Genomic DNA, 26,802 nt, shown 5'->3' with positions numbered 1-26,802 from the left:
ACACAGTATGTACTGTATCAAGCATTTGGGAGACAATGATTCAGAAGGAAATGCGATACTGGAGAACTTCCTGCCTTTCATTTGGCCTGCTGTACATTCTGAACAGACAAAAGAAGGAGAGAAGGAAAAGAGGCAAAGAGAGAAGAAAAGAAGAAAAGCCTGAATGTAGGTGAAAGTATTAAGTAAGCACACCTGGCGAGTTAAACACTGGAGCCGTGGGGGTGTTACATACGACTGTCTCAGCCAGTAAGGTGTTATAAGGGTTGTTAGTGCCTTGTGGTCGAAGAAGAGGATTTGTTAGTAGATAATTCCCGGTCATTCCTGGAGTGGCAAGACAAAAGAAGAGCAGATAAAGTAATTGAAAGTGTCATGAAAGACAGAAATGAAAGGAATTTTTCAGAAAGTTTGTGTTATGAGGCATGTGGTGTCACCCAGGGCGTTTGCCACAATCTGAAACTAGGGTGTTTATTTGCAGAATAAAGTTTGCGAAGCCATTAGGGAGATGGAAGCAACCAGCTACTCCTGCATGAGCCGAAAATACTTTTTCTGGCCTTCTTCACTTTATACAACTCTAGGTAGCAGTTTTTCTTTTCAACTTTCAAGTTCATTTGTCGCATGTGTTGCAGGTCATACAGAAGACCACCAATTTTCGACCCAGCGTGCTCATTATTGCATCCTGTCATCAGTGCTTTTCACAAGTTATTTTTTGTTATCATCTTGAGCATATATCATTTTTCAAAAATAGCACCCTCCATTTCTGTGATTGTGCAAAGGTTTTCCCGCTTGATTCAGGTGCAAATATAAAATCTTCCCTATGACAAAGAATAGAATCCTTCCAAGTTTTAATATCAAAATCTTTATTTAGACCAGCTATTTTTTTTTATTTAAATTGGCTATTTTCTCCCAAACCTCATCTTCCTTTCAGTGTTTTTGTGTTGTAAGGATCTGAGGTATTTCCAATGCCATTTATCACCTGTGTTAAATGCCATCTGTCATGTTGGGAAGTCTCCAGGGATGTTCTTAATGACAGGGAAGTACTTTCAGGAGATAGAGCCCTGCTTTAGTGCACTTACTCTCTAGGGTAACTAGGCTACTACACCCTGGAGTGATCAATATCCAACCTTTACATTAACATCTTCAGGAAACGGTCCTGTAGGAAGAACAGTCTTACTTCTAAATTGCTACTGATGTATCAGCGAGTCAAACTGTGCTTCCAAGTCCTAGGTGTAATGTTTTACCTTGTGGGAAGTGGTGGCAAAAAAGAAAGAGAAGGCAAATAGCGGCAGCGACAGGAGTCAGAGGAAGGGAGAGGAGGGAGTGAAGTTAAACTACTTCAGTGTAAACCCTCTTCTCCCTCGCATGCTTGGAAAGCCATTTCAGAGGCAGCAGAAAGCCTACCAACACACTAAGCACTCCAGGTCAACCAGAGTTGAACATCATCTTCTCATCATCATATTTGTGCTCAAGCTAAATAATAAATGACAGTTTTTTTTTTCCCCTCGCCCTCGTAAATCCCCCTGTAAAGTAACAGCCTAATATACCAGGCAACAAATGGCCTCTTTCTGCGTGTTAAGATTTTCCTAAAATAAAACTTTTCTCTCCCCCCCTGTTTTTAGTTTTGCCTATATTTCCCCTGAGTCTGGGTATGAACTTTGGACAGCCAGCACTTAAATAAAAAAGGTTCTAGCCTTGCCCCAATTTGAGACTGACGTTACTGGCCAGAATGACAGCGCACAGAGTATTTGAGGACGGATTTTTGTAATCCTTCGCTGGCAGAAGAGGGAGACTTGACTAAAGACCTAGATCTTTTTTTTCTTCCTTTTTTTTTTTTTTAACCGTACTGCTCTGTCTTTTCAAACTGAAGGCATTTATTATGATTACCAGAGTAGGATTCTGTATGGCGGTGTGAGATCATTGGAACTTGAAGGAGGTATTTTTAGCTGGATGATGAAATGTGTGCATAGGTGTGCATGTGGAGAGAAATGAGGTGTGAACTGACCTTGGTTAAGGGTTGAGGTGCTGTTGATGTCACCTGAGATAAAGGAGGACTCAGATTGCTTTCTTACGGTGTCATTCCACATTCTCCTGATACGACTCTGTCAGGTCAACAAGGGACAGTCATTAGGACTTTAAACAAGCCCGCTCACCTTTCAGATCAACTTTCATTTATTTTCTATGTACTATCACTCCTCACATACATTCTAATATGCAGTGAAGCGAGGGCAGTACTAATGCTCATTTCCACTGTGTGTGTCTAACTCTATTTCACTCAACTTTTGAATGACTTCAGCGACAGTCATTGATCTCTTGAATAAAGAGTGACAGGGATGATTCGGTTTAGGTACAGTATATCTGGAGGTATTGTCTATAAGGTCTATGAGCCTTTAATAAGAAAGGAATAAAGAAAATATGTTGGGTTTTTTTTTGCAATTTTGGCTTTCCCCACATTAAAATGTGCTTGCAATACTCTTTAAATAGTGCAGTACTATTTCACATGCACATGACGTTAGTGAGAAAAAAGATAAAGCAAGTGCTAAAGGGGGAAGAACAGAAGAAAGGTACTCATGCAGTACAGCAGATGCTGCTTGTAAAATGCGGCATAATGTTTGTGTCTCTTGATCTACCTCTGAAGCTAAAATGCGTAATGTGCATTTTTCGGTGCAATATCTACATGCTCATGATGAAAGTAGATTCTCTGTGTTCAGTGCTGTGTTCTTCTCTCTTTTGACAGTGAGTCTTTGACTGTATGAAGTTGCTGGTCTACCTGTGTACCAGAGGAGTAGCGTGCGCTGGTCCGTGTGGTGGAAGTCTTTGCAGAACCGTGTGAGCTCTCAGTTGGCAGCCCTCCGCAGCAGTACGTGTGGCGGAAGCACTTGCTGTACTCTTTGCGGACCTGCGTGAGCAAACAGCCGAGTGTTTACATACAATGTTGACTTTACATATGACTTAACCGAGATCTTCAAGCAAGCAGTGTTTGTTCTTTATATCAGCATGTGGCGCTCTGTGAATTCTGCATGCCGGTGCAAAGGTTCGGCCTTGACTGTTCACCTTGAAAAGAAAATCACTGTCTCTGAGCACTGCAGGCGACAGGAAACTTACTTTTTTCTGGAGAAGGCAATGGAAGATGAAGATAAACATTCCTTGGAAGGTGTTGAATATGGTGAAGAGGTACGCCATGACAATCGAGGCCTCGTTGATGAAGAAGAGACCAAAGGACCACGTCAGACCCAGAAGACACAGCAGAGCGAAGGCGCCCATGACCCAGGATCTGAAGGACAGCGAAAGCAAACACAAGCAGAGAACAAACCCAGCATGAGAAGCGTTCACTGGTCTGGGAAAATAATGAGTGGGATTTATAATCACCAACACTATGAAAGACTAGGGTAAAGCTGTAAACCAGGTGAGAAGAAAACAATAAAATGACAAACATTTTAACAACCCCTCCACACACACACACACACACACACACACACACACACTCTCAAACTCAAATGCAGTTCCTGCCTTTAAACAGACAAGAAGGAAGCAAAACCTTGATCCTGTTTTCTGTAAATAACTTCTTATGTGTTAGAACACACAGTACAGCACAACCAGAGGACACAGCATGTAAAAAAAAAAAAAAAAAAAAACTATTGTTATTACATATATGGTTATCTGGCTGAACCTTACACTAATTTTTACAAGTCTATACACTGAAATGTTTGTCTAGCGAGTGCGTTATCAGATCTGGAGAACTAGGCAGATTTGGAAAGAGTTCAAGGAAAAGGGAGATAACCCGTTTCATGTGTGAAGGTCCTGTGGAACCTTCAGACACCGACAGTGGTCACAGTTCAACGCTCAAACACACAACAACAACACCAACACTAGATTTCAAGATGATGGACACGGTGACAGTGAACAGTCACAAGGACAGTGGATGAGTAGTTTTCAAGCGGCAGTTTGGGAGAGGGTGAACCGGCAAAAAAATGAAAATGGAAGAAAGAAAGAAAGAAAGAAAGAAAGGAATAAACGAGGAAAGAGAATAAACTACAAGCTGAAGAGTTCTGGGCAACATGTCCTTACTTGATAAACCGTTTATTATCTTCATAGCTAGAGAGCATGATAAGCAGGAAAAGAGAAACACAATTAGATCAGAGCGCACAACAGCGTGGGTTAGTCGGCATTAGAGTAAGATATCGTAAACTTTGATCCAAGGGAAATCACGGGAATCAATGGAATTAACAAGAACTGAGTCTAACAAAGACTGAGAATTGTATGTTTTGCTGTTGATGATGACAATTACAAAACTCTGTGTAGACTACATTGTCTGTGGTTGAATTTACATTTGAATGCGTGGGTGGTGTTGTGTGGGTAAAATTATCTGAGGTGTATAGTAAAAGCTTACCCAGGCAAATCTGTATTATAGTAGCCATCACAAACGCGATAATTACTGGTGTGGATCGCAGAACAGAGAGAGGAGGAGAATGATAGGAAAAGAGAAAGGAGAGGGTGTGTGTTAACTTTGCTTTTACATGCAACATGCAATGATATTGGCGCTAATACTGACTTTCAGAGACTTTGGCACGAAAAACACAAAGAAAAAGATCACAGGGAAACAGCTATTAATACACAACATATTTTTGCAATATAAACACGCTTAAGAGAAAGCATTTCAAGTACAAATGCGCACCAATCTGTGTGCCACCATGTTCAGTAAATGTGCTGTGTTGTGGTTTCCTTGATAAGGGAGTAGTCCATCTCAAATAAACCAAGATGTCTGAATAAGCCCTTTTCTGACTATTCTTCCTGATTGCAGTTTTACCACAGTGCTGTAATGTTGCACACATTCATTAAGGAAAAATGAAAAATAACAAACACTGGATAAAAATAGGAAAACCGCTGCTCCTAAACAGAGTTGAAGTTGAAATACGTAATGTAATGGTGCAAAGTGACATGGAGCTGTGCTACTGAGAGCGGCAAAACCATATAACCAAAAATGGAAGAAGTCCCTGAAATTCAGCCTGCAGTAAAACAGCAATAAATATTGTTTTCACAGAAGTGCAAAAAACAAAACAATTAGTGCTTCAGAAAACATTGCTTTCCTTCCCAAAGCAAAACACATCATAAATGTTGAGGCAACTACGAAAGCCTAAACTAGAAGAGGATGGCTGGGTGGGGTGGTGGTCGGGTGGCGGTGGCTGTGTTAGGAAGGATTTTTTTTTTTTCTTTTCTCGGATTAGAAGCTGGGATCTATAAAGAAAAAAAGGTCCGACATGTTCCAGTGGCAAACACACATGGTAGCTTTTCCACTCTACCCCACCCTACCAGAGCTAACAGCGCATAGTTAAGTTGCAGCCTTAGAGTGATGTGTGTCATGCCAATGCAATTCTGTGGCTAGTGGTTTGGAGCAAAACAACAAGGGACAAAAAGACGACTCACAAAGTCAGTGTGTAGTCGTCATTACAGTCAAGACATGCCAAAAGTCTAATTCAAACACTGTGTAACATTTTGAAATCTCAAAATGAATTCCTCTGGTAAATGTTCCATCTGGATAATTTCAAAAATTGGCCAAAAAAAAAAAAAAAATTAATTTTACATTCTAATGTTACTTGCTAGTCAAGCACTGTAATTTGGCTCGGAGGTAAGAGAGGTAATGCATTTTTTCCTGAAACATTATTAAGTAAAAAAAAAAAAAGAAAAAATCATTACCTCAAGAGTAACAGAGCCTTACTTTTCCTGGGGGTAGTGGCAGAATAGCACCAGTGTTATATTGCTGATAAGCAGGATGCGGGTGTTCAGCAAATGATGCTTTACTTACTTTATATTCTCCAGTCGGCTAGAGTCTGGTTTCAGGGTGGTAGAGTGCTTCACCATTTTGTACATAGTGATGACCAGGAAGATGAGATTGAGCTGTCAAAACAGAGTAATGACAGTGTTAATACATGGAGATGTATGACTCAAGATACAGTAGACAAAGAGAAAAAGAACTGTTAATTTGTCTATAAGTATTAAAAGAGGAGAGCCTTCAAATCTCTGCATGTCCACAGACTAATCCAATAAACATCTATCATTCCAGCCGGGCTAAGTTAAAATTTAGTGTCATTCTGTATCAATAAGAGCATGGAAATGCATTAAAATCCATCACAGTGAAAAAAAAAAATAAAAAGAAAGAAACAGCCACACAGCAGCGGTGTGGTGAAGTCGGAAGGGAATGAAAAGTAGCAGGAGGAATAAGAGACCTGCTTGTTGTCCAAAACAACTGCATATCATTTTATGCACACAGTGAAATATTATAAGGTGTAACCAGCAACAAAAGGCTTGAGGGAACATGGTATATTTTGTTCGATTCCTGTGTGTGGACAGATGAAGAGAGAGAGAAAGCGAAAGAAAGACAAAGAGGGAGAAGGAGAGAGAGAGAAAGAGAGAGAGAGAGAGAGAGATGGTGTTTGCTTGCTTGTTTTAATGTATTAAATCTTAAGGGAGCCAGTGGCACATATCAGGTTGAGACAAGGATACTATGTGCTGTGTTTCTGAGCGTATCATTCGGTACCTTAAAAATCAATACCGTGATTTAGAGACACAAAGGCTGGATGGGCCAGCAAGGAGCCGCTCCAAATAATTTACTTCAAAAACATTTATTCTGGGGCAAACTAGTCCCTGACACAGCATGTACATGCACTCACAGCGGACGAACCAGACTGTGTTTGTACTGCAAGCCAGGCATGTATAAATAATGTCAAGGAATACCTGAGAAAGAAAAATTGAAATGTGTGTCTCCAATAGTGCACATCAAAAGCTCTGACAAATATAAAAATGCAGCAGACAAATATGTGTAAGCTACTGTATCATGTATGCGCGTAACCACAAAAAAAATACAAACAAACACATTTGCACAAAACATGACACAAGCCTTCTAAAGAGTGCATTTCAGTGTTATGATGTTATCTTTAGAACAAAAAAAAAAAAAAAAAAAACATTGGCGAGAGAAAAATGGAGACGCATTGCCAGCATGAGGGCATGAAATAAATGAATGACCTTTGTGAGCTGGACTCAGACCACGGCCATTCACTCAACACAGACATTTTCTGTGTTCTGGTGCACGCTGCTATCAAAAGACTGCCTGTGATCAATACATCACCCCTCCACATGCAATCAACTCATGGAGCTGCTCACAATAACCGAGGCAGTAAAAGAAAGGGACGACTGGAAAAAAAAGAGAGAAAAAAAAAATCCTTAATCGTGAACCTTCTTTTATATCACAGACGGCACTGAAACTATGTTTTGTTTCGCAGCTATCAGCCATTATTTCTATCAGCCGCCTGCATGAGTCAGACAGTGGGGGAGGAGAGGAGGGGCAGGAGGGACAGGACTTCTGAAAACCCTTTCACACAGCCTGGAGTGGTGACATGGATCCAATGAGACAGAGGAGAGGGACACAGTATTTTAAAGTAATCTAGCAGCACGGCACATGTTCCCACCCCCACCGACATGCTTTCGCAGCCCTTCCCGGGGGATCCCCGTTGCTAGAACGGAGCTGTCTTGCCTCTATCCTTCACTCTGTCTCTGAATCATCACTGCAAGCCATGCAGAAGCACCTCGCCACACTGGGACTGAGGAGAAAGCTTTTTCTGAAGTGGACTGTGTGTGTACACACTGAACTCCAAATGAACTGCTGGGGATAAAATATTAAAGGTGCAGATGGAGCTGTCCAGATGATAAGAACTGCTCACGACGTGTCATGATCCAAGAGGCCTTGTGTTGAAGCTATCTCAAGCATACTAATGGCTCCCCCCTCCACTCATTACTTCCATGTTCCCCTTTCATGGAGCTAATACCCCCTGTGCCCAGAGACAGGGCAACCTCTGCTTAAGAACAAGGATCTAAATGCCTTCCACTGGCTTTTGTTTTCAGGCTGGTATTTAGGGCCTGTTTCAGTCAGGAGCAAAAAGAAAAAGAAAAAAAAAAAAGGAAAAGCAAAAAAAAAAAAAAGTAGGAGAAGAAACAAAGGGAAGAAAAAGCATGACCACCCTGGGTCAAAACCAATGTTACTTGGCACAAACATGGTTTGGGTGGCGGGTAGGGATCCAGACATGAGCCAAAGCAACACTGTTTTCCCTCCTTTTCTCTTGCCCATGTGCCTTTTCTCCTCTCCCTCTTGACAAGGACAAAGCCAATTTGTAGAGAAACCAGGGTCACGGATGGTGTAGACAAATCTTGCTCTTGCATGCTCCCCTGAGATGCCCCTTTCCACAGTACTTTGTCTTTTTGAGTCAATTGTTGCACAGAATCAGAGAAGCAGTGCGCAATGCCCGAGCCAATGCTGCAAAACCTCATTCCTGTCATACATTAGCTCTGCTACAATACATTAACTCCTCACAGGGTCATGGTTCTATCTCTCCGGTCATCACCACCGGGATCCTGATCATCATTTCCACCGCAGACGCATTTTTCATGCAAATCATTATGGAAGCACACACACAATTGGAAAACAATGAGGGCTCAATTTAGGGAAAGGAAACACATTCCTGTGTGGCTGACAGAGCATTTGCTGAGACAGGGAGAAATGCATGCTTGTTTTAATACAATGTTAGCTTTTCTTCAATTATTAACTCACACATTCAAAGCGGGTGCTGAGAGGAAAAAAAAAAAAAATCAATGAAAACAAAAAGAGAAAAACAGGTATTTTACAATTTACTCAAAGACATTTCGAAAACAGACTTTTGCAAGGTCTCCTGTATACTTCCTCCTCCATTTTTAAATGCTACATCAAGAGGCAATGTCTCTCTTTGAGAAAACTGTGAAATACAGTTCAGTGAGTAGATTCTTTTTTTTTTTTATTTTGTTACCACACAGACAAAGAACTGCACTATATCTTTACTTTGAAAGCTCCTAGCGGTCTGCCGATGGTATACAGAGACTCGCTGGAATTTGACATGGGTGCCCCCTCTCTGCAGTATATTTTCAGTGTCAGTTTGATGTTCAACAGAGGTCACTGCATCTGTAGATACAGTACCAACTATTATGCTGGATAATGAACACAGTACTGAACAAATACAACCCGTCCTCCCTGCACAGCAGCAAGACAGGTTTGCAAAGCTTCCTCATCCCTTGGTGTGCATGAGGGCAAAGCAATATATGGTGTGGTAGCCTGAGAGGATATATCTGAGGAATACCACCTGCTATTTCTTTTTTTTGCACAGGGAGGTAAGACTCCCTACGGTCTCATTCTTCTGAGCCTCTCTGATGGAGCGGGAGATAATAATGTCATGACCAGTAAATAATTGCATGCCTCAATGGGACATATGTCAATATGATATTCTATATGTCCTTCACCCCTGATGGTCCTTGACCAAACAGAGAGGTGCCTTTGCTTTTCTTCCTCTCCCTGACACTGTCATGCGCTATTTACTACTGCCACACATACACACAAGGAGGCTGGTGCAGAGGAGGAACATAAGGAGCTATAAAATGTAATGGTGCCAACCTACTGTATGTGCTGTAAAATGCACACCTTTGGTGCTATTTTTCAACCCTTTCTTCCTTTATCATAAAAAAGTGTAACTTGAAGACCATTACATCTGTAATGTGAGACTTCATGGGAGTTGTGTAGATTCGAGGTTAAAGTACACTATCAAATCCTTGTCTTTGTCAGCTAGTGAGAGGTGAGAGAGAATTGTTGGATGCCTCAAAATCTGTCTTTGGCACAAAATTAACCTGTCATCACTGAGGAGACTTGGAGCAAAAATCCTGCTGATATTTTCCCTCAGTTCAACCATCTCACTTCCTTTATCTCTCCCCTGCATCTCTTTCATCTCACTCTCTCAGTCCCTTCCTCACTCTGTCAGTCTCAGTATTCAAAAAAAAAAAAAAAAAACGGCTTACCATGATGATAAAGGTGACAGGTCCTATAAAACTCCATATGAAATGATTATCCACACTTAGCCAGCACCTATAGCAAGGAAACAAACACTTAAACTTGGGGCAGCACACACAAGATAAAACAATATCAGCATTGTCTTCATGCTCCTGTGGCCAAATATTAATGCAAAGAAATTATTTTTTGGTTACTTGAGCTGATGACATAGAGTTCATAATTTCTAGTCAATATTTAACTTGGAGCGCATTAAAACACTCCTTTCACAGGTTGAACATTAATACAGTTGTACAAAACAGAGGGAAGACCCAGAGTAGCCTCACTTGATAGTCTTAGCTGAGATATGGCCATTAATCTACGTAAAAGGCTTTTTCTGCACAGTGCTCCTCTCTTTAAGAGAGCATTTACAAACAAGAGGTCACAGGAGGGTCTTTGAGTAGAAAGGCATTAATGTAGCTGCACCCCCCTGAAACCACAGTGTTGAGTCTGTCAGCCACTTTCAAATGACATGAAAAATTGAACAGCTGCCCATCCCTGGCAAAAGGAGCTCAAATGTTTTGGTGTAGTCTCCAGGGATGTGCATAAGGCACTGGCAGAAATGATGAGTAGATTTCTTTTCAAAAGCTGCCACATACAGACACAGCAGGTGAGCCTCACATAGTGTAGCATCCAGCGTGTCTGCTCTGCATTTCCAAGGATTTGTTCAGAAAGCTGCACTTACGCTTTCTTGGTCCCATAGCTCCTGTAGTCAATAGCTGCTGAGACGCCGACCACGATGGCAGGAAAGAGGTAACCAGATACGTAGTAGTACTTTTTCCGTGAGTATTCACTTTCAAAGACCTCCACGAGCATGAGGTACAGCTGGACACCCTCAAGACACATCCAGGAGAAGGAAGCCAGGAAGAAGAAATGAAGGATCCCCGCAATGATGGCGCATCCAATCTGAGTCAGAACAATGACCAATGAAGACAATTAGGGATTAAGGAATTAACAATATGATCACAGTTTCCATAAAATAGGAAGATTTTTGAGATTAACTTGTAGTACAAATGTGATTTAAACATGACAAGAGGTATCTCCATAGCACTTTCTTTATTGCATATTGTATATCATACACCCCATCTTTTATTAAAACCCATTGAAAAGACGACATTCAACTTGCTGCCTCCCATTCAGTGGAACACATATCAGTGAAACTGATGAATAAAAGGTAATGAATATTCATTCACCACATGGGCTCTGTCGATGCACAGGTTTAGCTTTCCATCAGCATGGTAGAGATTTAAATGCTATTCTTATTAGAAGGTTAGAGTTAGTAGATTTAATCATACAGCTCAGCATTTGAAGCTTCAATTCCCAGCTGTATGCAGTTTTTGTGCCCCTGCCCCCTTGAAGTGAAAATGTAGGTGAAAAAAAAAAAGTTAAAAATGGAATGGATGCAGACTCAGCCATAGCAACTGTGACTTTAAGTGAAAGAGGAAAAAAGACCTGTCAAGTGGGGGACATGGCCCCTTAGTAATCTATATTAATGGTTCTGTCCCACTCATGTCATGTCAGGGACAAGCTGAGAAGGTTAGAAACAAACAATGCTTAAAGTCTCATCCATTTTACTCTGAACGGGTCTTTTGTTTTGTTTTGGGGGTGTGAGGAGATAAAGTGAGAGGGAATGAATCAAAACCAAATCAATGGGGTGCAATCGTTCCGGCTTACCCTAGGTTCCGTCATATCGATACCAATTAGGAATATTAACTCGGCAATGAAGAGATTGATGCACAAGTTCTTGTGGATGGTGTTGCGATCGCTCTGCAGGCCTCGGAAGAAGCAGAAAGTGAAGATACTGATGGTGAGACAGACGAGGGACACCACGATCCCAACACGAGTGATGACAGTCAGGAGCAGCTCGTGCACTCTGTCGTTAACCTGGGAGACATAAAAGGTCAAATTAGAAAATGTGTTTGTCATTATAAAAAACATCAACATGTGTTGCAGCTTTGTGAAGAAAGTTTAAGATCATACGTGACGTAAATTCAACCCCTTTCAGATATTATAATGAATGAGTGATTATGAACAACTAGGGAAAATAATATTTAAGCTTAAAGCTTAAAAAAAAAAAAAAACTAAGTTTCTTATTTGCTTTATATTGCTACATAACTGTAGGAAATTGGAAAAAAACACCAGCACACAGAGCAGCACATTAACCAATTTTAAATTTTAAAATATTCCCTGTCCCTATTTTTGCACAAAACTTTTTATGAATCAAAGTACCTTAAAGGAAAGGTTCACATTTGTTCAAAGACCATTGTAATACAATACTCACGTGGCCATTTGTACACTGAAAGCATTATTGGTCGCTAAAATTATTCCTCCTGTCCATGATTATCAAAAAAGAGATTCTTTCTTAAAGCAATTTCAGTCCTTTTTCTGTGCAAATTTCAGAATGCATTTTCACACAAAAGGACAAGGACTGTGGATTTTGTCCTCCATCTCTTACACTGAAATTGCCTCAGGAAGGGATTTCTTTTCACCAAGTGTGGACAGAGGGAACAATTACAGAGACCAAAAACTGTCTAAATGTACATACAGTTATGTCAGTATTGCTTTAAGACAGAAAAAAAATGTCAACCTATAATTTAAGTCTTGAAATTTTAACAAAGTGTAGACACTACTAAGCATTTCACTTTTTTTTTTTTTTAACCAAACCTGACCTGGCTTAATTTTTAGCCAATGCCTCTGCTTTGCTGAGATGGGGGATGTTTTTCAAAAACAATATTGTAAATATTATAAAAATATTTATACAAAATTAAATAACCAATAAATAAAGCAGTAGAGTTAAAACACACTGCATCAACAGTAAACATGTATTTACTTCCTCAGCCTCACTGTGACTTTTATAATCTTGTAATATTGCTATTTAAACCCACAAGAAAGAATGTTTGAGTTTGCAGATAATGTAGAAGAAGTTTTAAACAGTGTAGATACGTTTGAAAGAAAACTCAGTTTGAGGTGGATATAAGAAGTAGGACGTGACATACCGAGATTTCACGGTGCGCCATGAGGACGGCGAAGTTGGTGAGGTGGCTGCAGGAGCAGGTGGTGTGTGTTTTATTGGAGTCCAGGAGTTTGCAGCCTTGGGTGGACCAGTAGCCCATCATACTCCTCTCAGAGTAATTCCAGAAGGAGCAATTGGAGTTGAAGTAGTTCTCCATCTGCAGATAACAAGAGATATGGTTAAGTGTCCAAATAATTGACTGCCTGAAATTGAAGTACATGTAGAACACAGAGGCCATTTACCCCCTACTCATACAAAGTATTTTTCCGCACTGATATGGATGAGGATTTTTCACTTCACAGCTCTTATGAAGCAATTCATATGTTGTATCTCATTTGGCACATGCTTGCCAAATCAACCGAAGCATGGTTGGGTATATGAGGCCTTAATAACAGAGAAGCATAATTGTTTGACAGCATGTCTTTGGAATTGCACAATTTCTCTGATAAAGAATGGAGTCACGCATGGCCCTCTGGGAACTCTAGTGACAACTTTAAAAGACGGAAGATAATTGGTGCTCCAGTAATTTCATCCTAGATTGTACGGCTAATCTAGGAGTTAATTTCCCCCACTATAAAAGAAAATGGGTATCATTTATATCCCAATGTTGATTAAAGAATTAGTTTTCATTAAGAATTCACTTAGGTTCTAAAGACTCCTTTAATTTGATGTTCAATGACTTAAATAAACTGCCGACTGACCTAGCCAGACATTTACAATTCAAATTGCAGATCTCTGTCTGCTCTAGATGTTCCCTCCTGGTGTTTTTTAATATGACCTCTCCATTCATTCCAGCAGGGACACTCACGTCAATGTGCTCCAGGGTAAAAACCACCGGGTCATTAATGAATACACGACTGGATTCTTTGTTGATCGAGGCAGCGATGATGTCAGAGTTGACGGCCACTGACACGTTGCGGCCGTAAGCCTCGTTGGCCATCTTGATGGTGTTATTTTCTGTACTGAGGAATTGGCCCAGATTTTTGTAGAGCACAAACACCAGCTTAGCAACTCCTGTAAAGAGAAAGATGTAGACAGACATCAGAGAATGAGTAAAAAAAAATCAAGCTTCCAGGACAATTCAGACTGTATGCAGAGAAAAAACTGTGAAAAATAGGCACAAAAAAAGAGGACTTAAAATATTAAAGCATTCCAGTTCAATTTAATTCAATTTAAAAGATTCAAACAAATGAGAGACAGATAAGTGAGGGGTGAAGAAAGAGGATTTTAAATTTGGTCTCTCATTTTTTCAGCCAGTATCACAGTGCTTGAGGTTTTTGAGATAAACTCCTTCATGGTGCCCCTGAACAAACACAGACTTCATATTTTCCCAGAAAAAAAAGTACTGGAGAAAAAGTCAAACACACACATGCGTACATCTCACAGTTTCTCACACATGAATATGCACATCATTACACTTTGAGTTACAAGAATTACCATGACCAAGTTTCGCTTTCTTCTTTTTTGGTGTGTTTGAGAGAGCTTACCATTCCGACTGTTGAGCTTGACGGTATTGGCCGAGAGCTGGATTGAGATACCGCCCTTGCTGGATTGTGGAAATTTAAAATCCTGGACCTGGCCATCCGTGCTGAGTACATACACATCTAGGACTACCAGGTGCAGAGAGGCAGAGGGTGAGTTAGAGAAAAACGAAAAAGGAAGGGGAAAAGGAGGGGAAAAAGAATGAGATTTAAGTCATTACACGTACTGTCTGACTTAGATACAAGGACATAAAAATGAAACAATGGAGTATATTGTTGCCAAAGTGTTCTTCCTGAAATTTTACACAGACCAAAGGACACATCAATGACTCAAACGCTAAATATTTGTGACAGTGAGCTACACAATAAAAACGTCAATCACAGAGGAATCATTCCATCCCAGCGAGACTCTTACTAACATGAATAAATGCAGCAGAACAAAAAAGAAAAAAAAAGAAAAAGCTGTCCTTGTATGCTCTAACAGCTGAAGCAAATGAGGGGAGGAGGAGGAGGAAGAGGCTGTGGATAAACAATGTACTTTTTTCTGACTCCACAGCAGGCTAATGTTCACATTAATGTATAGAGTTACAAGGTCTAGACGCATACATTTATAAACTAAGCGTGCGCAATCAGAGAATCCAGTCTATTTAATTGTCTGATATTCATCACTTTGTCAGTAAGCGACTCGTTAAACCTAATATGCGTTGTTTTTCTGTTCCCCCGAGGTTTAAGCGCTTATTATGAAAACAAAGTCCTTTTTTATGTGGCGGCCTTGTTTCCCTATCACAAGAGTTACTCTCTCAATGAATTGAAAGTAATCGAATTTACTAAGCTTGCATCAATTGAGAGCGCTTGTCTTTGCTTACCACAAATTCTTTTTACTTACTTATATTGTCTGCAGGAACTTTGACGATGGCAGGTTCCATGAGGTTGTCGGCAAGGACAAAGGCCCCTTCCTCCAAAGTATCTAGTAACATGGTGGCGGCGTGTGTTTGCTCTGTGCTGTTCATGTCTTGCCAAGACTTTAAAGCCTCTGGTCGTAGAAGGTTATCTACCGTGTCCACAATGGCCTGTGTCGAACCAGACAAAAGACAGACAAATAAAAAACAGATACTTTTAGAAAAAAAAGTAAAGGTCATAAGAATAAGCAGTGACATGCACACACTGAAATTAAATGATTAAAATGCTGTGCTGAAGCATCACTTCTGCAGGGATTAACATGATCACAATGAGGAAAAATAAAGAGGCTAATTATTGTTTTCGTTGTATATATATTACAGACATGTAACGAATGTAAAAGACATGGCTGCAGAGGGAAGGGAAGAACAGAGGCATCACTGGAGATGGTGCAGATTCAGTTTCTTTTTCAAGGACGTTTCATCGGGGCACACACTTGGGGTCACAGTGTATTGAGCAGGTCTGATCCGATAACAGGATATTAGAGAGAGCCTGATGAAAGTCAAAGTACAAAAACCCTTCCTCAATTAAAATTCTCTAATTGCAAAATTCAGTGTTCACTACCGTATGTGGAAACTTTCACTTTTTTTTTTTTTTATTGTGGACCCGCAGTATTCTCATGCACCTCATACTCAGGTGCAAATACACTAGTCAACCCGGAAAAGCTTAAAAAACAAAAAACAAAAAAAAAAACTGCACATTTTGGAAAACAACCAAATAATATGTTATATTAAATTGTTTAATTGAACTGCAACCTTCATGCAGACATTTCTACTACACTACTCACATTTTCTGTCACCTGAACCGCTCTGGACAGACAGCGGGTAAATTAGGCGTAGGATCCAGACGACGCTGGGTTTTCTTCAGGAAATAATCAAATCAATGAGTCTAATCAGGTAATCAATGCCGGCGACGGCTGGTGGGAAGGGTGGAGGGCAGCTAATGTGATGTTGCGTCAAGTATGGCAGATGTCAGATACTGCTGACTCAACAGTGTCTGATCCTCTCATGCTGTCATTAGTCAAATAAATGCTGCCATTTACATCAACACAAATCCTCTACCCTTGTCACTACCTCTGACTTGAAATCACATGTTTGCGACATAAAAAAAAGCACAATGATGAGGTGACATTTTTGAAGAGGTGGTGTAACTACATACATGTATTTTTCCCCTTTCTCTCCTTCTTTTTTACGAGTGCACGGTCATTGACTAGCTAATTAGCTCGATCCATTTTAATACCCTCCCGAAGGAGAGATCTGGATTGAGGGGGGTGACTTTGGTGGCAGGTAGAGGACACTGATCTCCCTAATGGTGGAGGGATATACATGGCCAAAATATTTGATGCACTAACTCAACCTGATAGCATTCAAAGAAAAGGAAAAAAAAATGGCTTGACCTGACTAACCCTATTATCCAGATAGAGCGAAACATTTGCACCTTTAATTTACGAAACGAATGACTTCAATGACCTAAAACCTGTGTCCTTGTGAAACAAGAGCCACATTTTTTACATTGCAAACTGTAAAAGGTCCGGTGATGGTCCTTGAAAAAAAATGTTTGAATAAATCACAAGTATACTGTGTTTGATGCAATATTCAGAAGTGTTTTATACTGAAGGGAGTTTTCATATAAAAGCAAAAACTGTTACAAAGCAACAAATCCTTCAGCAAATGGATGATGAGCAGGATGTAAGAACGGGATGTTTGCTTGAGCTGTGGTGTTATGCATCCAGACGTGCAATCTTGAGTAAATACTAAGAAAACATACAACAGGGAAAAACATTATGAAAAATAAAATACACCATCACTGTCAAATGTAAAGAGGGGGAAAAAAACAACACAGAGACACATACACATCCATAAAAAGAAGCCACCTTCGTAATTGGAGATGACTTCTCTTTGACTTCGATTTGGTTGTGTGTAAGGCAATTACTCAAAAAAGCAGGAAGCACAGGGAGAAGGGAGTACATGACAGTGCAGAGGGTACATGCTGCTGAGCTTGAGCTCGGGCGTATAGCACAGAAATAAAGGAGGGGACGGCAGCAAGCAGAGCGGGCAATAGCATTGCTCCAGTACCTTCATGTATGCCCTGCATGTCCTTTCTCGTTTTTGAAGCTTTTTTATTAGAAAAGAAAAAGAACAGATAAAAAAAATAGAGACACATAATTTGCAAAAGTTCATGAGTTCATTACGCTTGGCAGAGCCAAATTATGGTCATTACCGCAAATGTACAAATCTCTGTTATGGGTCAGAGTCTAAAATAATCTGATTCGTTTTTGTTTTGTCTGTCTCATATCTTTCTTGTCTTTAAAAAGAAAGGCAGACTCCATGTGAAAAATGAACAACCACACGTTACTGTATTATTTTGGGGATTCTCTCCTGCATTTGTCATGTAGAAGTATTAATTTGTCAGTAAAACACCTAAACCATGTCATTTTGTAGAGTGATTCAGGAAGTTAGAGTTGATGAGAAAATGGTGGCAGTATTTACCTCAATATTTTGCATTAAATGATAAAACAAGAGAGGCATTTTGTTACTTGTGGTGGACGTGGTTACCTTGTTGAAGCTCCGTCCTGCAGAATCCTTCTCGCTGGGTCTGAGCTCCTGGAGCTGAGCATCCAGGATGTCCACCAGCTGCTCCATCAGGCGCACTGATGAGCTGACGTCCCCGGCAAAGATGGGGCCTTTGGTGTGCTTGGCTAACTCGTTGGCCAAGTTAGCTGCATTTTCACCGCTGCGGATCTGCAGGGGAGAGAATGAGTAATGTTCAGAAGAATGCAAGAAGACAGATTTGGAGGGTTTTTTACATCCCAGTTTCTGACGTCAAATCACACTTGAACGAGTCCTTGAAATGCCAGTTATGAAAAGGGGGCTTAATGTTTTCTTCACATAGGAGAAGTTGCCATGGAGGCAGTTTTTTACTGTGTGGTTAGTTTGAAAAAAACAGATACATTGAGAGCTCCGTGCTACAACTGCTGTTAAATCTACGGCACACATCTGACAAAGGGTAGAGGAATATTGTTAACATTTCATGTAGGAGGCCTTTAACTTCAAGGCAACTAAAATCACTGCTACAAAAATGGGTCATATTAAGTAGTATTTATAAATATACAGTAACAGTCAAAAGTTTGGACACACTTTCTCATTCATGTGAATGAGAAGATGTATCCAAACTTTTGACTGGTACTGTATATTTATGCACAGTTTGTATCTCTCGTTTCACTGTGCATTATGCTCTTTTTTTATGTTTATCTGTATTTGCTAAATAATGTGGTTTTAAAACAGATGCTTTTTTAGTTTTTTTCTTTTATAAACACACATATCAAAGACCCAATTGCCAGATCGCGTTTAAAGTTGACAGATGCTGCTTTTTTAATCTGACCCAGCTTTCTGGCCAACTTTGTAACTGTGAGTACATTAACTCAGTGTTGAAATCCTGTACAAGGAGGTGTTTTCATTATTTTGTCTACTCCCTCTCTGTTTTTAAGAAACACATTCCACTTAGACGGAAAACAGCGAGACAGAGCTCATACAAACCTTCTGGGCTACTTGGTTGACCCAGTGGGAGGTACAGTTGCTGAGATCAGGGCCCTTCGGGTGCCAGGCCCCAGTGGAAAGGACACATAAATAAGAGGCTGTGCCTGACAGGAAAAACAAGAACAGAATAGTCAAGTTCAATCAAGTCAAATCAAATTTATATTCCCACAAAGTCCTTTATAGGGCAACAAAGGACAAGGATACAGATAAACAGAGGAGACATGCACACAAACAACAGATCAACAAACATGCAAATTCCTACATTTTAAATGGATATGAAGTCAGAGAATTCTTCCACACAGAAATATCAGCCCTGGTAGCTATTTTGTCTTTTTAGTGTGCTAATCTGGTACAGTAAAACAGAAGAACTAAAGTGAAATTGTTGGATACAGTGAACTCCAAACACGTAGAGCCATTTTGTTCCTGCAAAATGATTTCTCAAAATATTTTCAACAGCTCCTGCCTGTTTTTGTTACAAAGTGGTACCAATTTTCTTTCCGTTCTAATTAGCCTTGTGTCTGATGAACTCTGAGTGCTAATATGATTTCACACACAATCAAATGAGGGATGCACGTCGCCATGCAAGCTCCAGGAGAAACAGCTGAGCCTGTTCCTCTGCAACACAGCCGTTACAGATAGCTTAATCATGTTTTGACCTGGAATGACACAGCAAAAGCCTAACACCATTACAAACTGTCTTCACAGATTCCCTCTGCACCCACTGAAGTGGGCACTCTTTATAGATAAAACAATTACTGTATGTAAGAATATCAGACAGATCTAACAAACTCAGCCTACATCCAAACTAATACATTTTCATTTTAAAATAGTGTTTTGAAATCAAAATGATGAGCATTTTAGCATTTTTAGAAATAATCTCCATCCATACTAACACGCCTGAAACACATATCACATGACTATTCATGTACACTGGGCATGTGCATGCTGGTATAAACAGGAAGGAGATTGTGAACTTTGTGGTTGGTTGCTTAGTTGCAGAAAATACTACAGAGGAAGAACAGCAGTGGCAAAAAGTAAGACCAGAGATGTCTTTGCTTGGACTGACGACGAGGTGGAAAAGTAACACGAGTATAAGGTGGTCAAGGTGGCAGAAAACACAGATTGGGAGTCGTCACGTGATAGGGGCGTGACGAATCAGGGAAGGACACATCGTGACTGATTAGACCCAATTACAAAGTGAACGTGGGTGTCTGCGTCATTGTTTTTCAAAAATTGCCGTTTCTACCTGTCCAGACTAAAACACAATCCACGAGTTTTCAAACCGAAATGGGGTCAGCGGCGTTTTAAAAAGTCTCCATTTTGGAGGTTTGAAAATACCAGAGTAGTGTGGATGCTACGTGTAAGCCTAGAAAAAGTTATGCATTTTAAAATGAAAACATATTAGTGTGGATGTAGCCTCAGGGATGTTCTCTTGGGACGCTTCGGGTCATATTGAAAGCCGTGAGCACATGGCCCTGAGGTAAGAGGGAGGCCTGTTTACCTCGTGTTCCCTTGGGGCAAGGTCGCTCTACAAGCATGCCCCTCTGGGTCTGAGGCCACATTATGTCTCTTCTCTCGGTGGCCTCACAGAAGCGCTCGGGTAAAGGGAAGGACTCCAGGGGTGGAGGGGAAGTAGTGAGTGGAATCACAGGAGGCGGCTTGGGTGCTCCCTTGTTGCCTTCCTTGAGCCCTGTTGTGGTGGTAGTGTTGGCCACACCCCAGTGCACTGTGGTTGTTGTGGTGGTGGTTGTAGTTCTCAGAGGCTGAGGGGACACGGTGGCTTCTGACAGTGGCGGAGCTGTGAAGAGAGAGAGGGTAAAGAGGCATTATGTTTGGGTGGAGCACTCTTACAGTATGTCATGGTGTGCAGCCCAGTTGGGAAAACATTAACACTTGTATGATTTAGGGAGTTTGAATATCACTGGGACACATATTCATCAATCTGTATAAAAACATGATGCAGCACTGTGGATGAAAATAAAAAGCAAATGGTAGTTTGACCTGTGGTTGCAGTGACAGGGCAGCTCATTAGTCTGGCACCCCAGGGGCACATAATGTGGAGTATATCAACTGTTTTGCTAAGAATACTTTGGCAAGTATTCAAAGCTTGACCTTCTGGTGGGCAGATGCCCTCATGTACCACTAAACCTTAATGGCGTCCCCTGTAAGTAACATTCCTAATTTTTTTTTTCTCAACATGTTCAACACTGTAATGCTTATACATCTAAGTATCCTGTTGTGTAAATTGCTGCTAAGTGCTTTGTGCAACAAGCGTATTTGCCTTCCCGTTGACTATGGCTTATCCAAGGCACTCAGTCTGCAACGAACAAGACAATAATTACAGTAACATCCTCCTGCCTGGCAATCATTCTTGCCTGGGAGATTTTGTGGCATGGCTGATTAAATTTCACTAGAGCAACACAGAACCTGTACGTGTAGTCGTGGTGCCTGAAAATTCATTCTACAGTTGTTTCTGCCTACAACTCATACTCTGATAAAACAGGTGTGCAGTAACTCATGCAATGCCCCGGGCAGAAACAATATGTTTCAGTCCTGGGAAAGGAGAAAATAGTGCACTCTTTACATTTAACATGAGCCACTAAGGAAAAACTATGAAGACATTTTTCATGTGATACGCCAGAGAAGTGTGAGTAGCAGTGTAATTACATTTCATAAAAGTCGAACATAAGGGAGTTTCATAGATGAAATGTTGATAAACTAACTATATGATATAAATCTGCTCCGCATCTCCAAGTACAAAAAAAACACATCCCCATCTCCAAAAAAAATATTTGTTGGTTGAATTCAAAAGGGTAAGCTATATCAATCAAAGGAGCTCTGATTGGAATGCAATGTGCATACTGAATCTAATCGCATTTGAGTACTTTGATTTCCTCCATTAGGCTGCCTGTAGAGCATGTAGAGAATGTGAAGTGGTGCTGTTACACTGCTTGAGCTGAGTCGTTCTCAGTAGTACAACCAGTAGTGAAAACATTGATGAGACAGGGCGACAGAGAGTCAAAGAGAGGAGGGAGTCAAAGGCAGGATGAGGGGGAATAGAGATGAGGGGGAGGGGATGTTGGAAAATAGACACACATATACAAGACGATGACAGGAACATTCAGAAACAATGTGGCCAAGTTAGAGAATGAGACGACAGTTTCTGTCTTCCAGTGGAGGCAGCCAGACCCCAGGCAGCAACACCTCCATATCTATTGACTCCATTGGATAATGGGTCTGGCTGATAGCCCCCCCCCACCCCCCCCCCGCAACACACACACAAATCGCTACCACTATCAACATAGGCCCCACGGTGTGGATGAGAGGCTTCAGCACAGTCGGGCTGAAGGGAAATCGCCTTTGAGGCTGGCTGCTACCTGGGACGAATTAGGATCTATTGACCAGAGGAGATGACTCTGTGTGCTCCCTCCTGGTGGGGGCTATAGAACGACATACACACAAACGCACGCACACACAAGCAGGTGACATGAAGGTGTACACAGCCGACTGGCTGTTTTGACACTGAGCTGAAGGCAGATTTGGCTGGCTGGCTTCATCCCAGCCTCCTCTTCTCTCGTCCCTCCTCCCCTACCTGTATCCTTTTACTCAACACAGTGAAATTCTCGGCTGCACAGCCTGTCACAGCGGTTGAGAGACAACCTGTGCTTAGCGTCCTTTCAGCACTAGCATTTAGCTGGCTGGGAGAAATGCCTGTCTCTGTTCTGCACCGATACCCTTTTATTGCTATAACCCTTGTTTTTTCATGACTCACTGAGAAGACTCACAGAGGTGAAAGCAATCGTCGCAAAAAAAAAAAAAAAGATAGATTTGCAAATTTCTGGTTAACAACAGCTTGTATTGTTGCAGCTCCAACTTGAGAAAATGAATGTGTATCAATGTGGTGTGTATATTATCATTGTTTCTTTTTAAACATCTGGGTCAGGGTTGCTTGGCGAACTCCCAGAAGATTCCCAAGAAACTATGGGGCCCTTTATAGGTTTCTCATTTCCAAAATATGAAAGATGATAATGATAAGATCCCAGTCTCCGTTGGTGGGGAGTTTAGAATTTAGACAGAAATAAAATGAAACTGAATCACAGTTCGGCAGCATGATTTAAGTTAAAGGGCTTGCAACTACAGCCAATAAATCAAACAGGCATCTGCTGTAATCCAAGCACATTCCTTTAGCATGTCAACTAACAACTGTATCTTGTCTACACCCCTCACTCAAGAGGGCTCCTTGTCATGGCTCACTGGGATTTTGAGCTGCGTGCTCTAGTTACAACATGTACAATTAAATCTCTTTGAAGTTTTTTTTTTTCATTTTTCATCTCTACCTGCTATCAGCAGTGAAACTGTGAGTGTAATTAATGTGGGCTGTGTTAATACTAGGCTACAACTAATGGGTTTGGCTCTCCTCAAGCGTTCCATTGGAGAGGGATTGCCCCATAGCAAACTGGATGGCTTTGACTTTGGGAAAGGGGTGTGAGGTGGGTTTCCTGAGCCAATGCCTGTGCTGCACAAGGCAGAAAAGCTGTGCTGGCATTGCTAAAAATTGTTGTTCTCAGTGTGCACCGTCACAGCAGAGGCTTCATTAACAAGAAACAGAATGAAAAGGACATAAGTAAAAGGGCTAAAATAATCCTGTTGGGAGGTTTCATTTTGTGTTTATGATGAAAACTAATCCTCTTTCCTGTGTGAAAAAGAGGCTAATGTGAATGTAGGCTATTCTTCCCAGAGAGATTCGTGCATAAGCAATGCCGCCTCTCTGACCACTGCTGTTCCTGTGTACATAGCGTGTCAGTTCGTAATCCTTCCAGCAGCACAATAATCTTATTACCTTTATGCCATAGCTAGGTTTAATTTAATCCAATGAAAGCTGGGAGGAATTAACCCATAGGTATTAAAATGGACACTCCTCTCAGACAGTCACTTCTTCACAGAGATGTCTAAGTGGACAAGTTTATAAGTAGCCACTGTGAGGGATGGGCATCAATTCGGTGGTAGTGCTGCGGCAGCCTTTTCCACATCTTTCGCCATAACACGGACCAACTATTTCTGTTTTCTACTCTGATAGCACATGTCTGACACCATTGAATGCCTTCCCTATGCAATATTCCTTTGATTATGACAAAAGAATCAAATCCCACTTTTGGGCTATATAGCGAAACCAGGACAGGATCCTTGATTATTATGTCTTTGCTGCACTCAGCCCAAGGGGAATCTTCAATTAGCTGTCATAGAGTGTGAGTGTATGGAGTAATATTCTCCAAAGAACCTCCAATAGTCAGGACAGACTTATTCATAACTGTTTTGTGTGATTCGACGCCCACACATTGTTGCACTTGAATGTATCTCAGTGGTTCCTTTATTACCACTGGGTTTATAGGTCTGCGATTGATGACAAACAATGAGACAGGAATCCAGGAGAGGAAGAGAGGAGAGGAGCACGGTTTGTCGAGTGTTGTCAGGGCATCTGCATACACGCAAGCACTCAGGAACACACACTCACAAAAACCCACACTCACACACATACACAAAGAGCCCAGATGAGACTTTAGGACTCAGTAGTCATGCCGGGGTGACAAATGAAAACCGACGGCGTGTGTGTCTTTTATATTATGCTTAATGGCTTCACTTTCAGTAGGCACTGCATGGCTGTTCATCAGGGTAATGTTTCATACACATTATCAGGTGCTGTTTATCTTGCAAGGGAGAGAAAAAAATGGCAAAGGAACACACATTTAGCATTTGTTTCAGTTAATTTGCCATATAAAAAGTTACAAGAATTATTAGATCTCCCTCCTCTATCTTTTTCTCTGTCATGGCATAATCTCATGATGATATGAAGCGAGGCTGCTTCGGAGATTTACCTCTTTGTTCCCATTTTGAGGGAGATTTGCTTCTTGCTAAGGTAAAAGAATCATGTCTTTTTGTACACTCTGAAATATGCCTCTTGGGTGGTAATTGCTTCCTCATGGAGGAAGGATTGCAAAAGTTAACAAGTCAAAGGAAGCTCAAACAAATCAAAGTCTGTTTCTGCCATCGGGAGGGAGCCACACTCGGTTGTTGTGAAGGGACCACGAGAATCCAGAGGATGGAAAATAAATGAATAACCCATCAGCTTTCAAGTCATTCTGCATAGAGCACAGGTTAATTGAAATAAGGTGTTGAACAGTGAAAAACAACGTGTAAATTATTTCCTGTGTTATTGCTGCCATTGAAATATCTTTTTGTTCAAACATGCATTTCACTCAGTCCTCTCTGGATGCAGCCTTGCTTGTATGTTCAAATGGAAATGGAGCTGTTCTTGAGTATGAAATAGTGTGATGATTTATAATACGTTTGTGATGCATTTTGATATCTACCAATAATAACAATAATACACAAAGGAAATTGGATTACACGTCTTTCACTCTGCACTGCATTTGTAGCTGTGGAGGGAAACATAGTGTTTGATTGCTTGTGTATCAGCAGTAAATATGAAGAAAGCTGAGTGAAAATTCATATAATTTCCCATGAGTCATGTCCTTGTGAGAGTGTGTACAGTATATGTCCATGTCTTAGGGAACAAAACCTAATAGCTGGATTATGTTATTTACTACTGTCTCCAATATTTCCCACAATACAAATGCATTGATTTATATGGACACAGACAGGCAGACAGAGTGCCCACACAAACACACACACAGGCGCAGACACGCTTATAACACATGTACACCCTCACACACAAAATAACACCAAAGTATAGAGAACAGACATAGCAACTGCCAGACTACAGCCTGCTTTTTTTCCCCCCTTGCAGCTTTCTCTGTACTGTACGTGCCTCAAATTTCAAGCATTAACTCTAAGTGTGCCGAGTAGACTGATATTTAATGCTGTGCACACAAGGGGGTGTCTATTTCAGGGGTTCTCACACACACACACATACGTGGACATATACAGATACACATCCAAACAGATTCACATTATTAAGCATGTATGCACATACACACATAAACACAAAAAGTCATGCACATACACATTTACACAGATTAGAGGAACACAGACACACATAGACACAATAATCAGGCCTGTGTGAAATAAATCTCCTCAAAGGCGTGTGTCAGGGAGTGATGGGGGACCATTGTGATGTCTGAGTAATAATTCTTTTAATACGCCTTGTTTCACAGTCAAACTGTAATCAAACAAGAGACTGTGGATCCCCTTGGCTATAGGGCTCAGTGTAACCATAATCACTCCCCCCACCCCTCTCTTTTATGTAAAACAACTCTTTGTGACATTCTAAATCATAACCCCAGGTTTGCTGTAGCCTTGTACTTGTATGTTGTCAGCAAAGATCATTTGGCCACACTGTGTGCAGTAGTTTAACATCAGCGGGTAAGACATTCCAAGAGAAGTGTAACTAGCAACTTGGGAGTAAGAGAAAACATAATCTAGAGGTGGGTTTTTTTGGGGATGAGGAGTGAAACAGTCTTCCTAGCCTGGCGACAACTGGCCCTCGTGTCTTACGATGTTCAGTGCTGGAGAAGCAGCAGAGATGATGATCAGATTTCAGAGGAAACAGGTAACCCCCTGACCTCGTGTTGAAAAGGCTTCATTGCCACCAGACACTGGGTGGTTAGGTATTATCCCACGATGTAATATCAGAGACATTGTGAACAGCGCTGTAAATCCTCATTGTGGGACTTCTTCCCTTTCATCGCTGCAGTTAAATTCACTCCTATATCGTAACCAAGAATGAGACCAGTGGGTCATGATGTCGACAGAATAACGTCACAGTATGTCGTAAAAATCATGGGAGGAATAAAGAATGGAAGGTGGAAGCCATAAGTTTAAGGCTAGCTCACTTTGGGGGATTTTTACTCCAAATCTGAGCTGTTTTCTGCAGGTTGTCGTGTACAGTGAGGTATTTGTTTTGGTCTG

General features: G+C 41.0%; 1 protein-coding gene across 24 annotated transcripts in view; it reads right to left on the bottom strand.

Annotated features, from left to right (window-relative positions):
- adgrl2a (adhesion G protein-coupled receptor L2a) overlaps positions 1-26,802 on the bottom strand; it is a 98,012-nt gene that overhangs the window by 4,918 nt on the left and 66,292 nt on the right. For 8 of the 24 annotated variants that reach the window (XR_010929263.1, XM_067596830.1, XM_067596828.1 and 5 more), the window contains exons 6-19: positions 20,378-20,674; positions 18,877-18,980; positions 17,896-18,081; positions 17,416-17,454; positions 15,270-15,453; positions 14,390-14,512; positions 13,711-13,916; positions 12,886-13,059; positions 11,564-11,773; positions 10,575-10,795; positions 9,862-9,928; positions 5,798-5,889; positions 3,100-3,268; positions 2,765-2,893 (exon numbers count right to left, since the gene is read on the bottom strand). Coding sequence is in view for 23 of the 24 variants with exons in the window: in XM_067596830.1 (XP_067452931.1) it covers positions 2,765-2,893; positions 3,100-3,268; positions 5,798-5,889; positions 9,862-9,928; positions 10,575-10,795; positions 11,564-11,773; positions 12,886-13,059; positions 13,711-13,916; positions 14,390-14,512; positions 15,270-15,453; positions 17,416-17,454; positions 17,896-18,081; positions 18,877-18,980; positions 20,378-20,674 (2,201 nt within the window). In the remaining variant the exon portion in view is untranslated. Of the gene's footprint in view, positions 1-192; positions 322-1,999; positions 2,097-2,764; positions 2,894-3,099; positions 3,269-5,797; positions 5,890-9,861; positions 9,929-10,574; positions 10,796-11,563; positions 11,774-12,885; positions 13,060-13,710; positions 13,917-14,389; positions 14,513-15,269; positions 15,454-17,415; positions 17,455-17,895; positions 18,082-18,876; positions 18,981-20,377; positions 20,675-26,802 lie in introns of all 24 variants that reach the window. The other 16 variants (XM_067596821.1, XM_067596822.1, XM_067596824.1 and 13 more) reach the window with 4 other exon arrangements.

Source organism: Thunnus thynnus, chromosome 8 (genome assembly GCF_963924715.1).
Source record: "Thunnus thynnus chromosome 8, fThuThy2.1, whole genome shotgun sequence".
Lineage (NCBI taxonomy): Eukaryota > Metazoa > Chordata > Actinopteri > Scombriformes > Scombridae > Thunnus > Thunnus thynnus.
The sequence above is the reverse complement of the archived record's forward strand: the minus strand, read 5'-3'. Positions and strand labels throughout refer to the sequence as shown.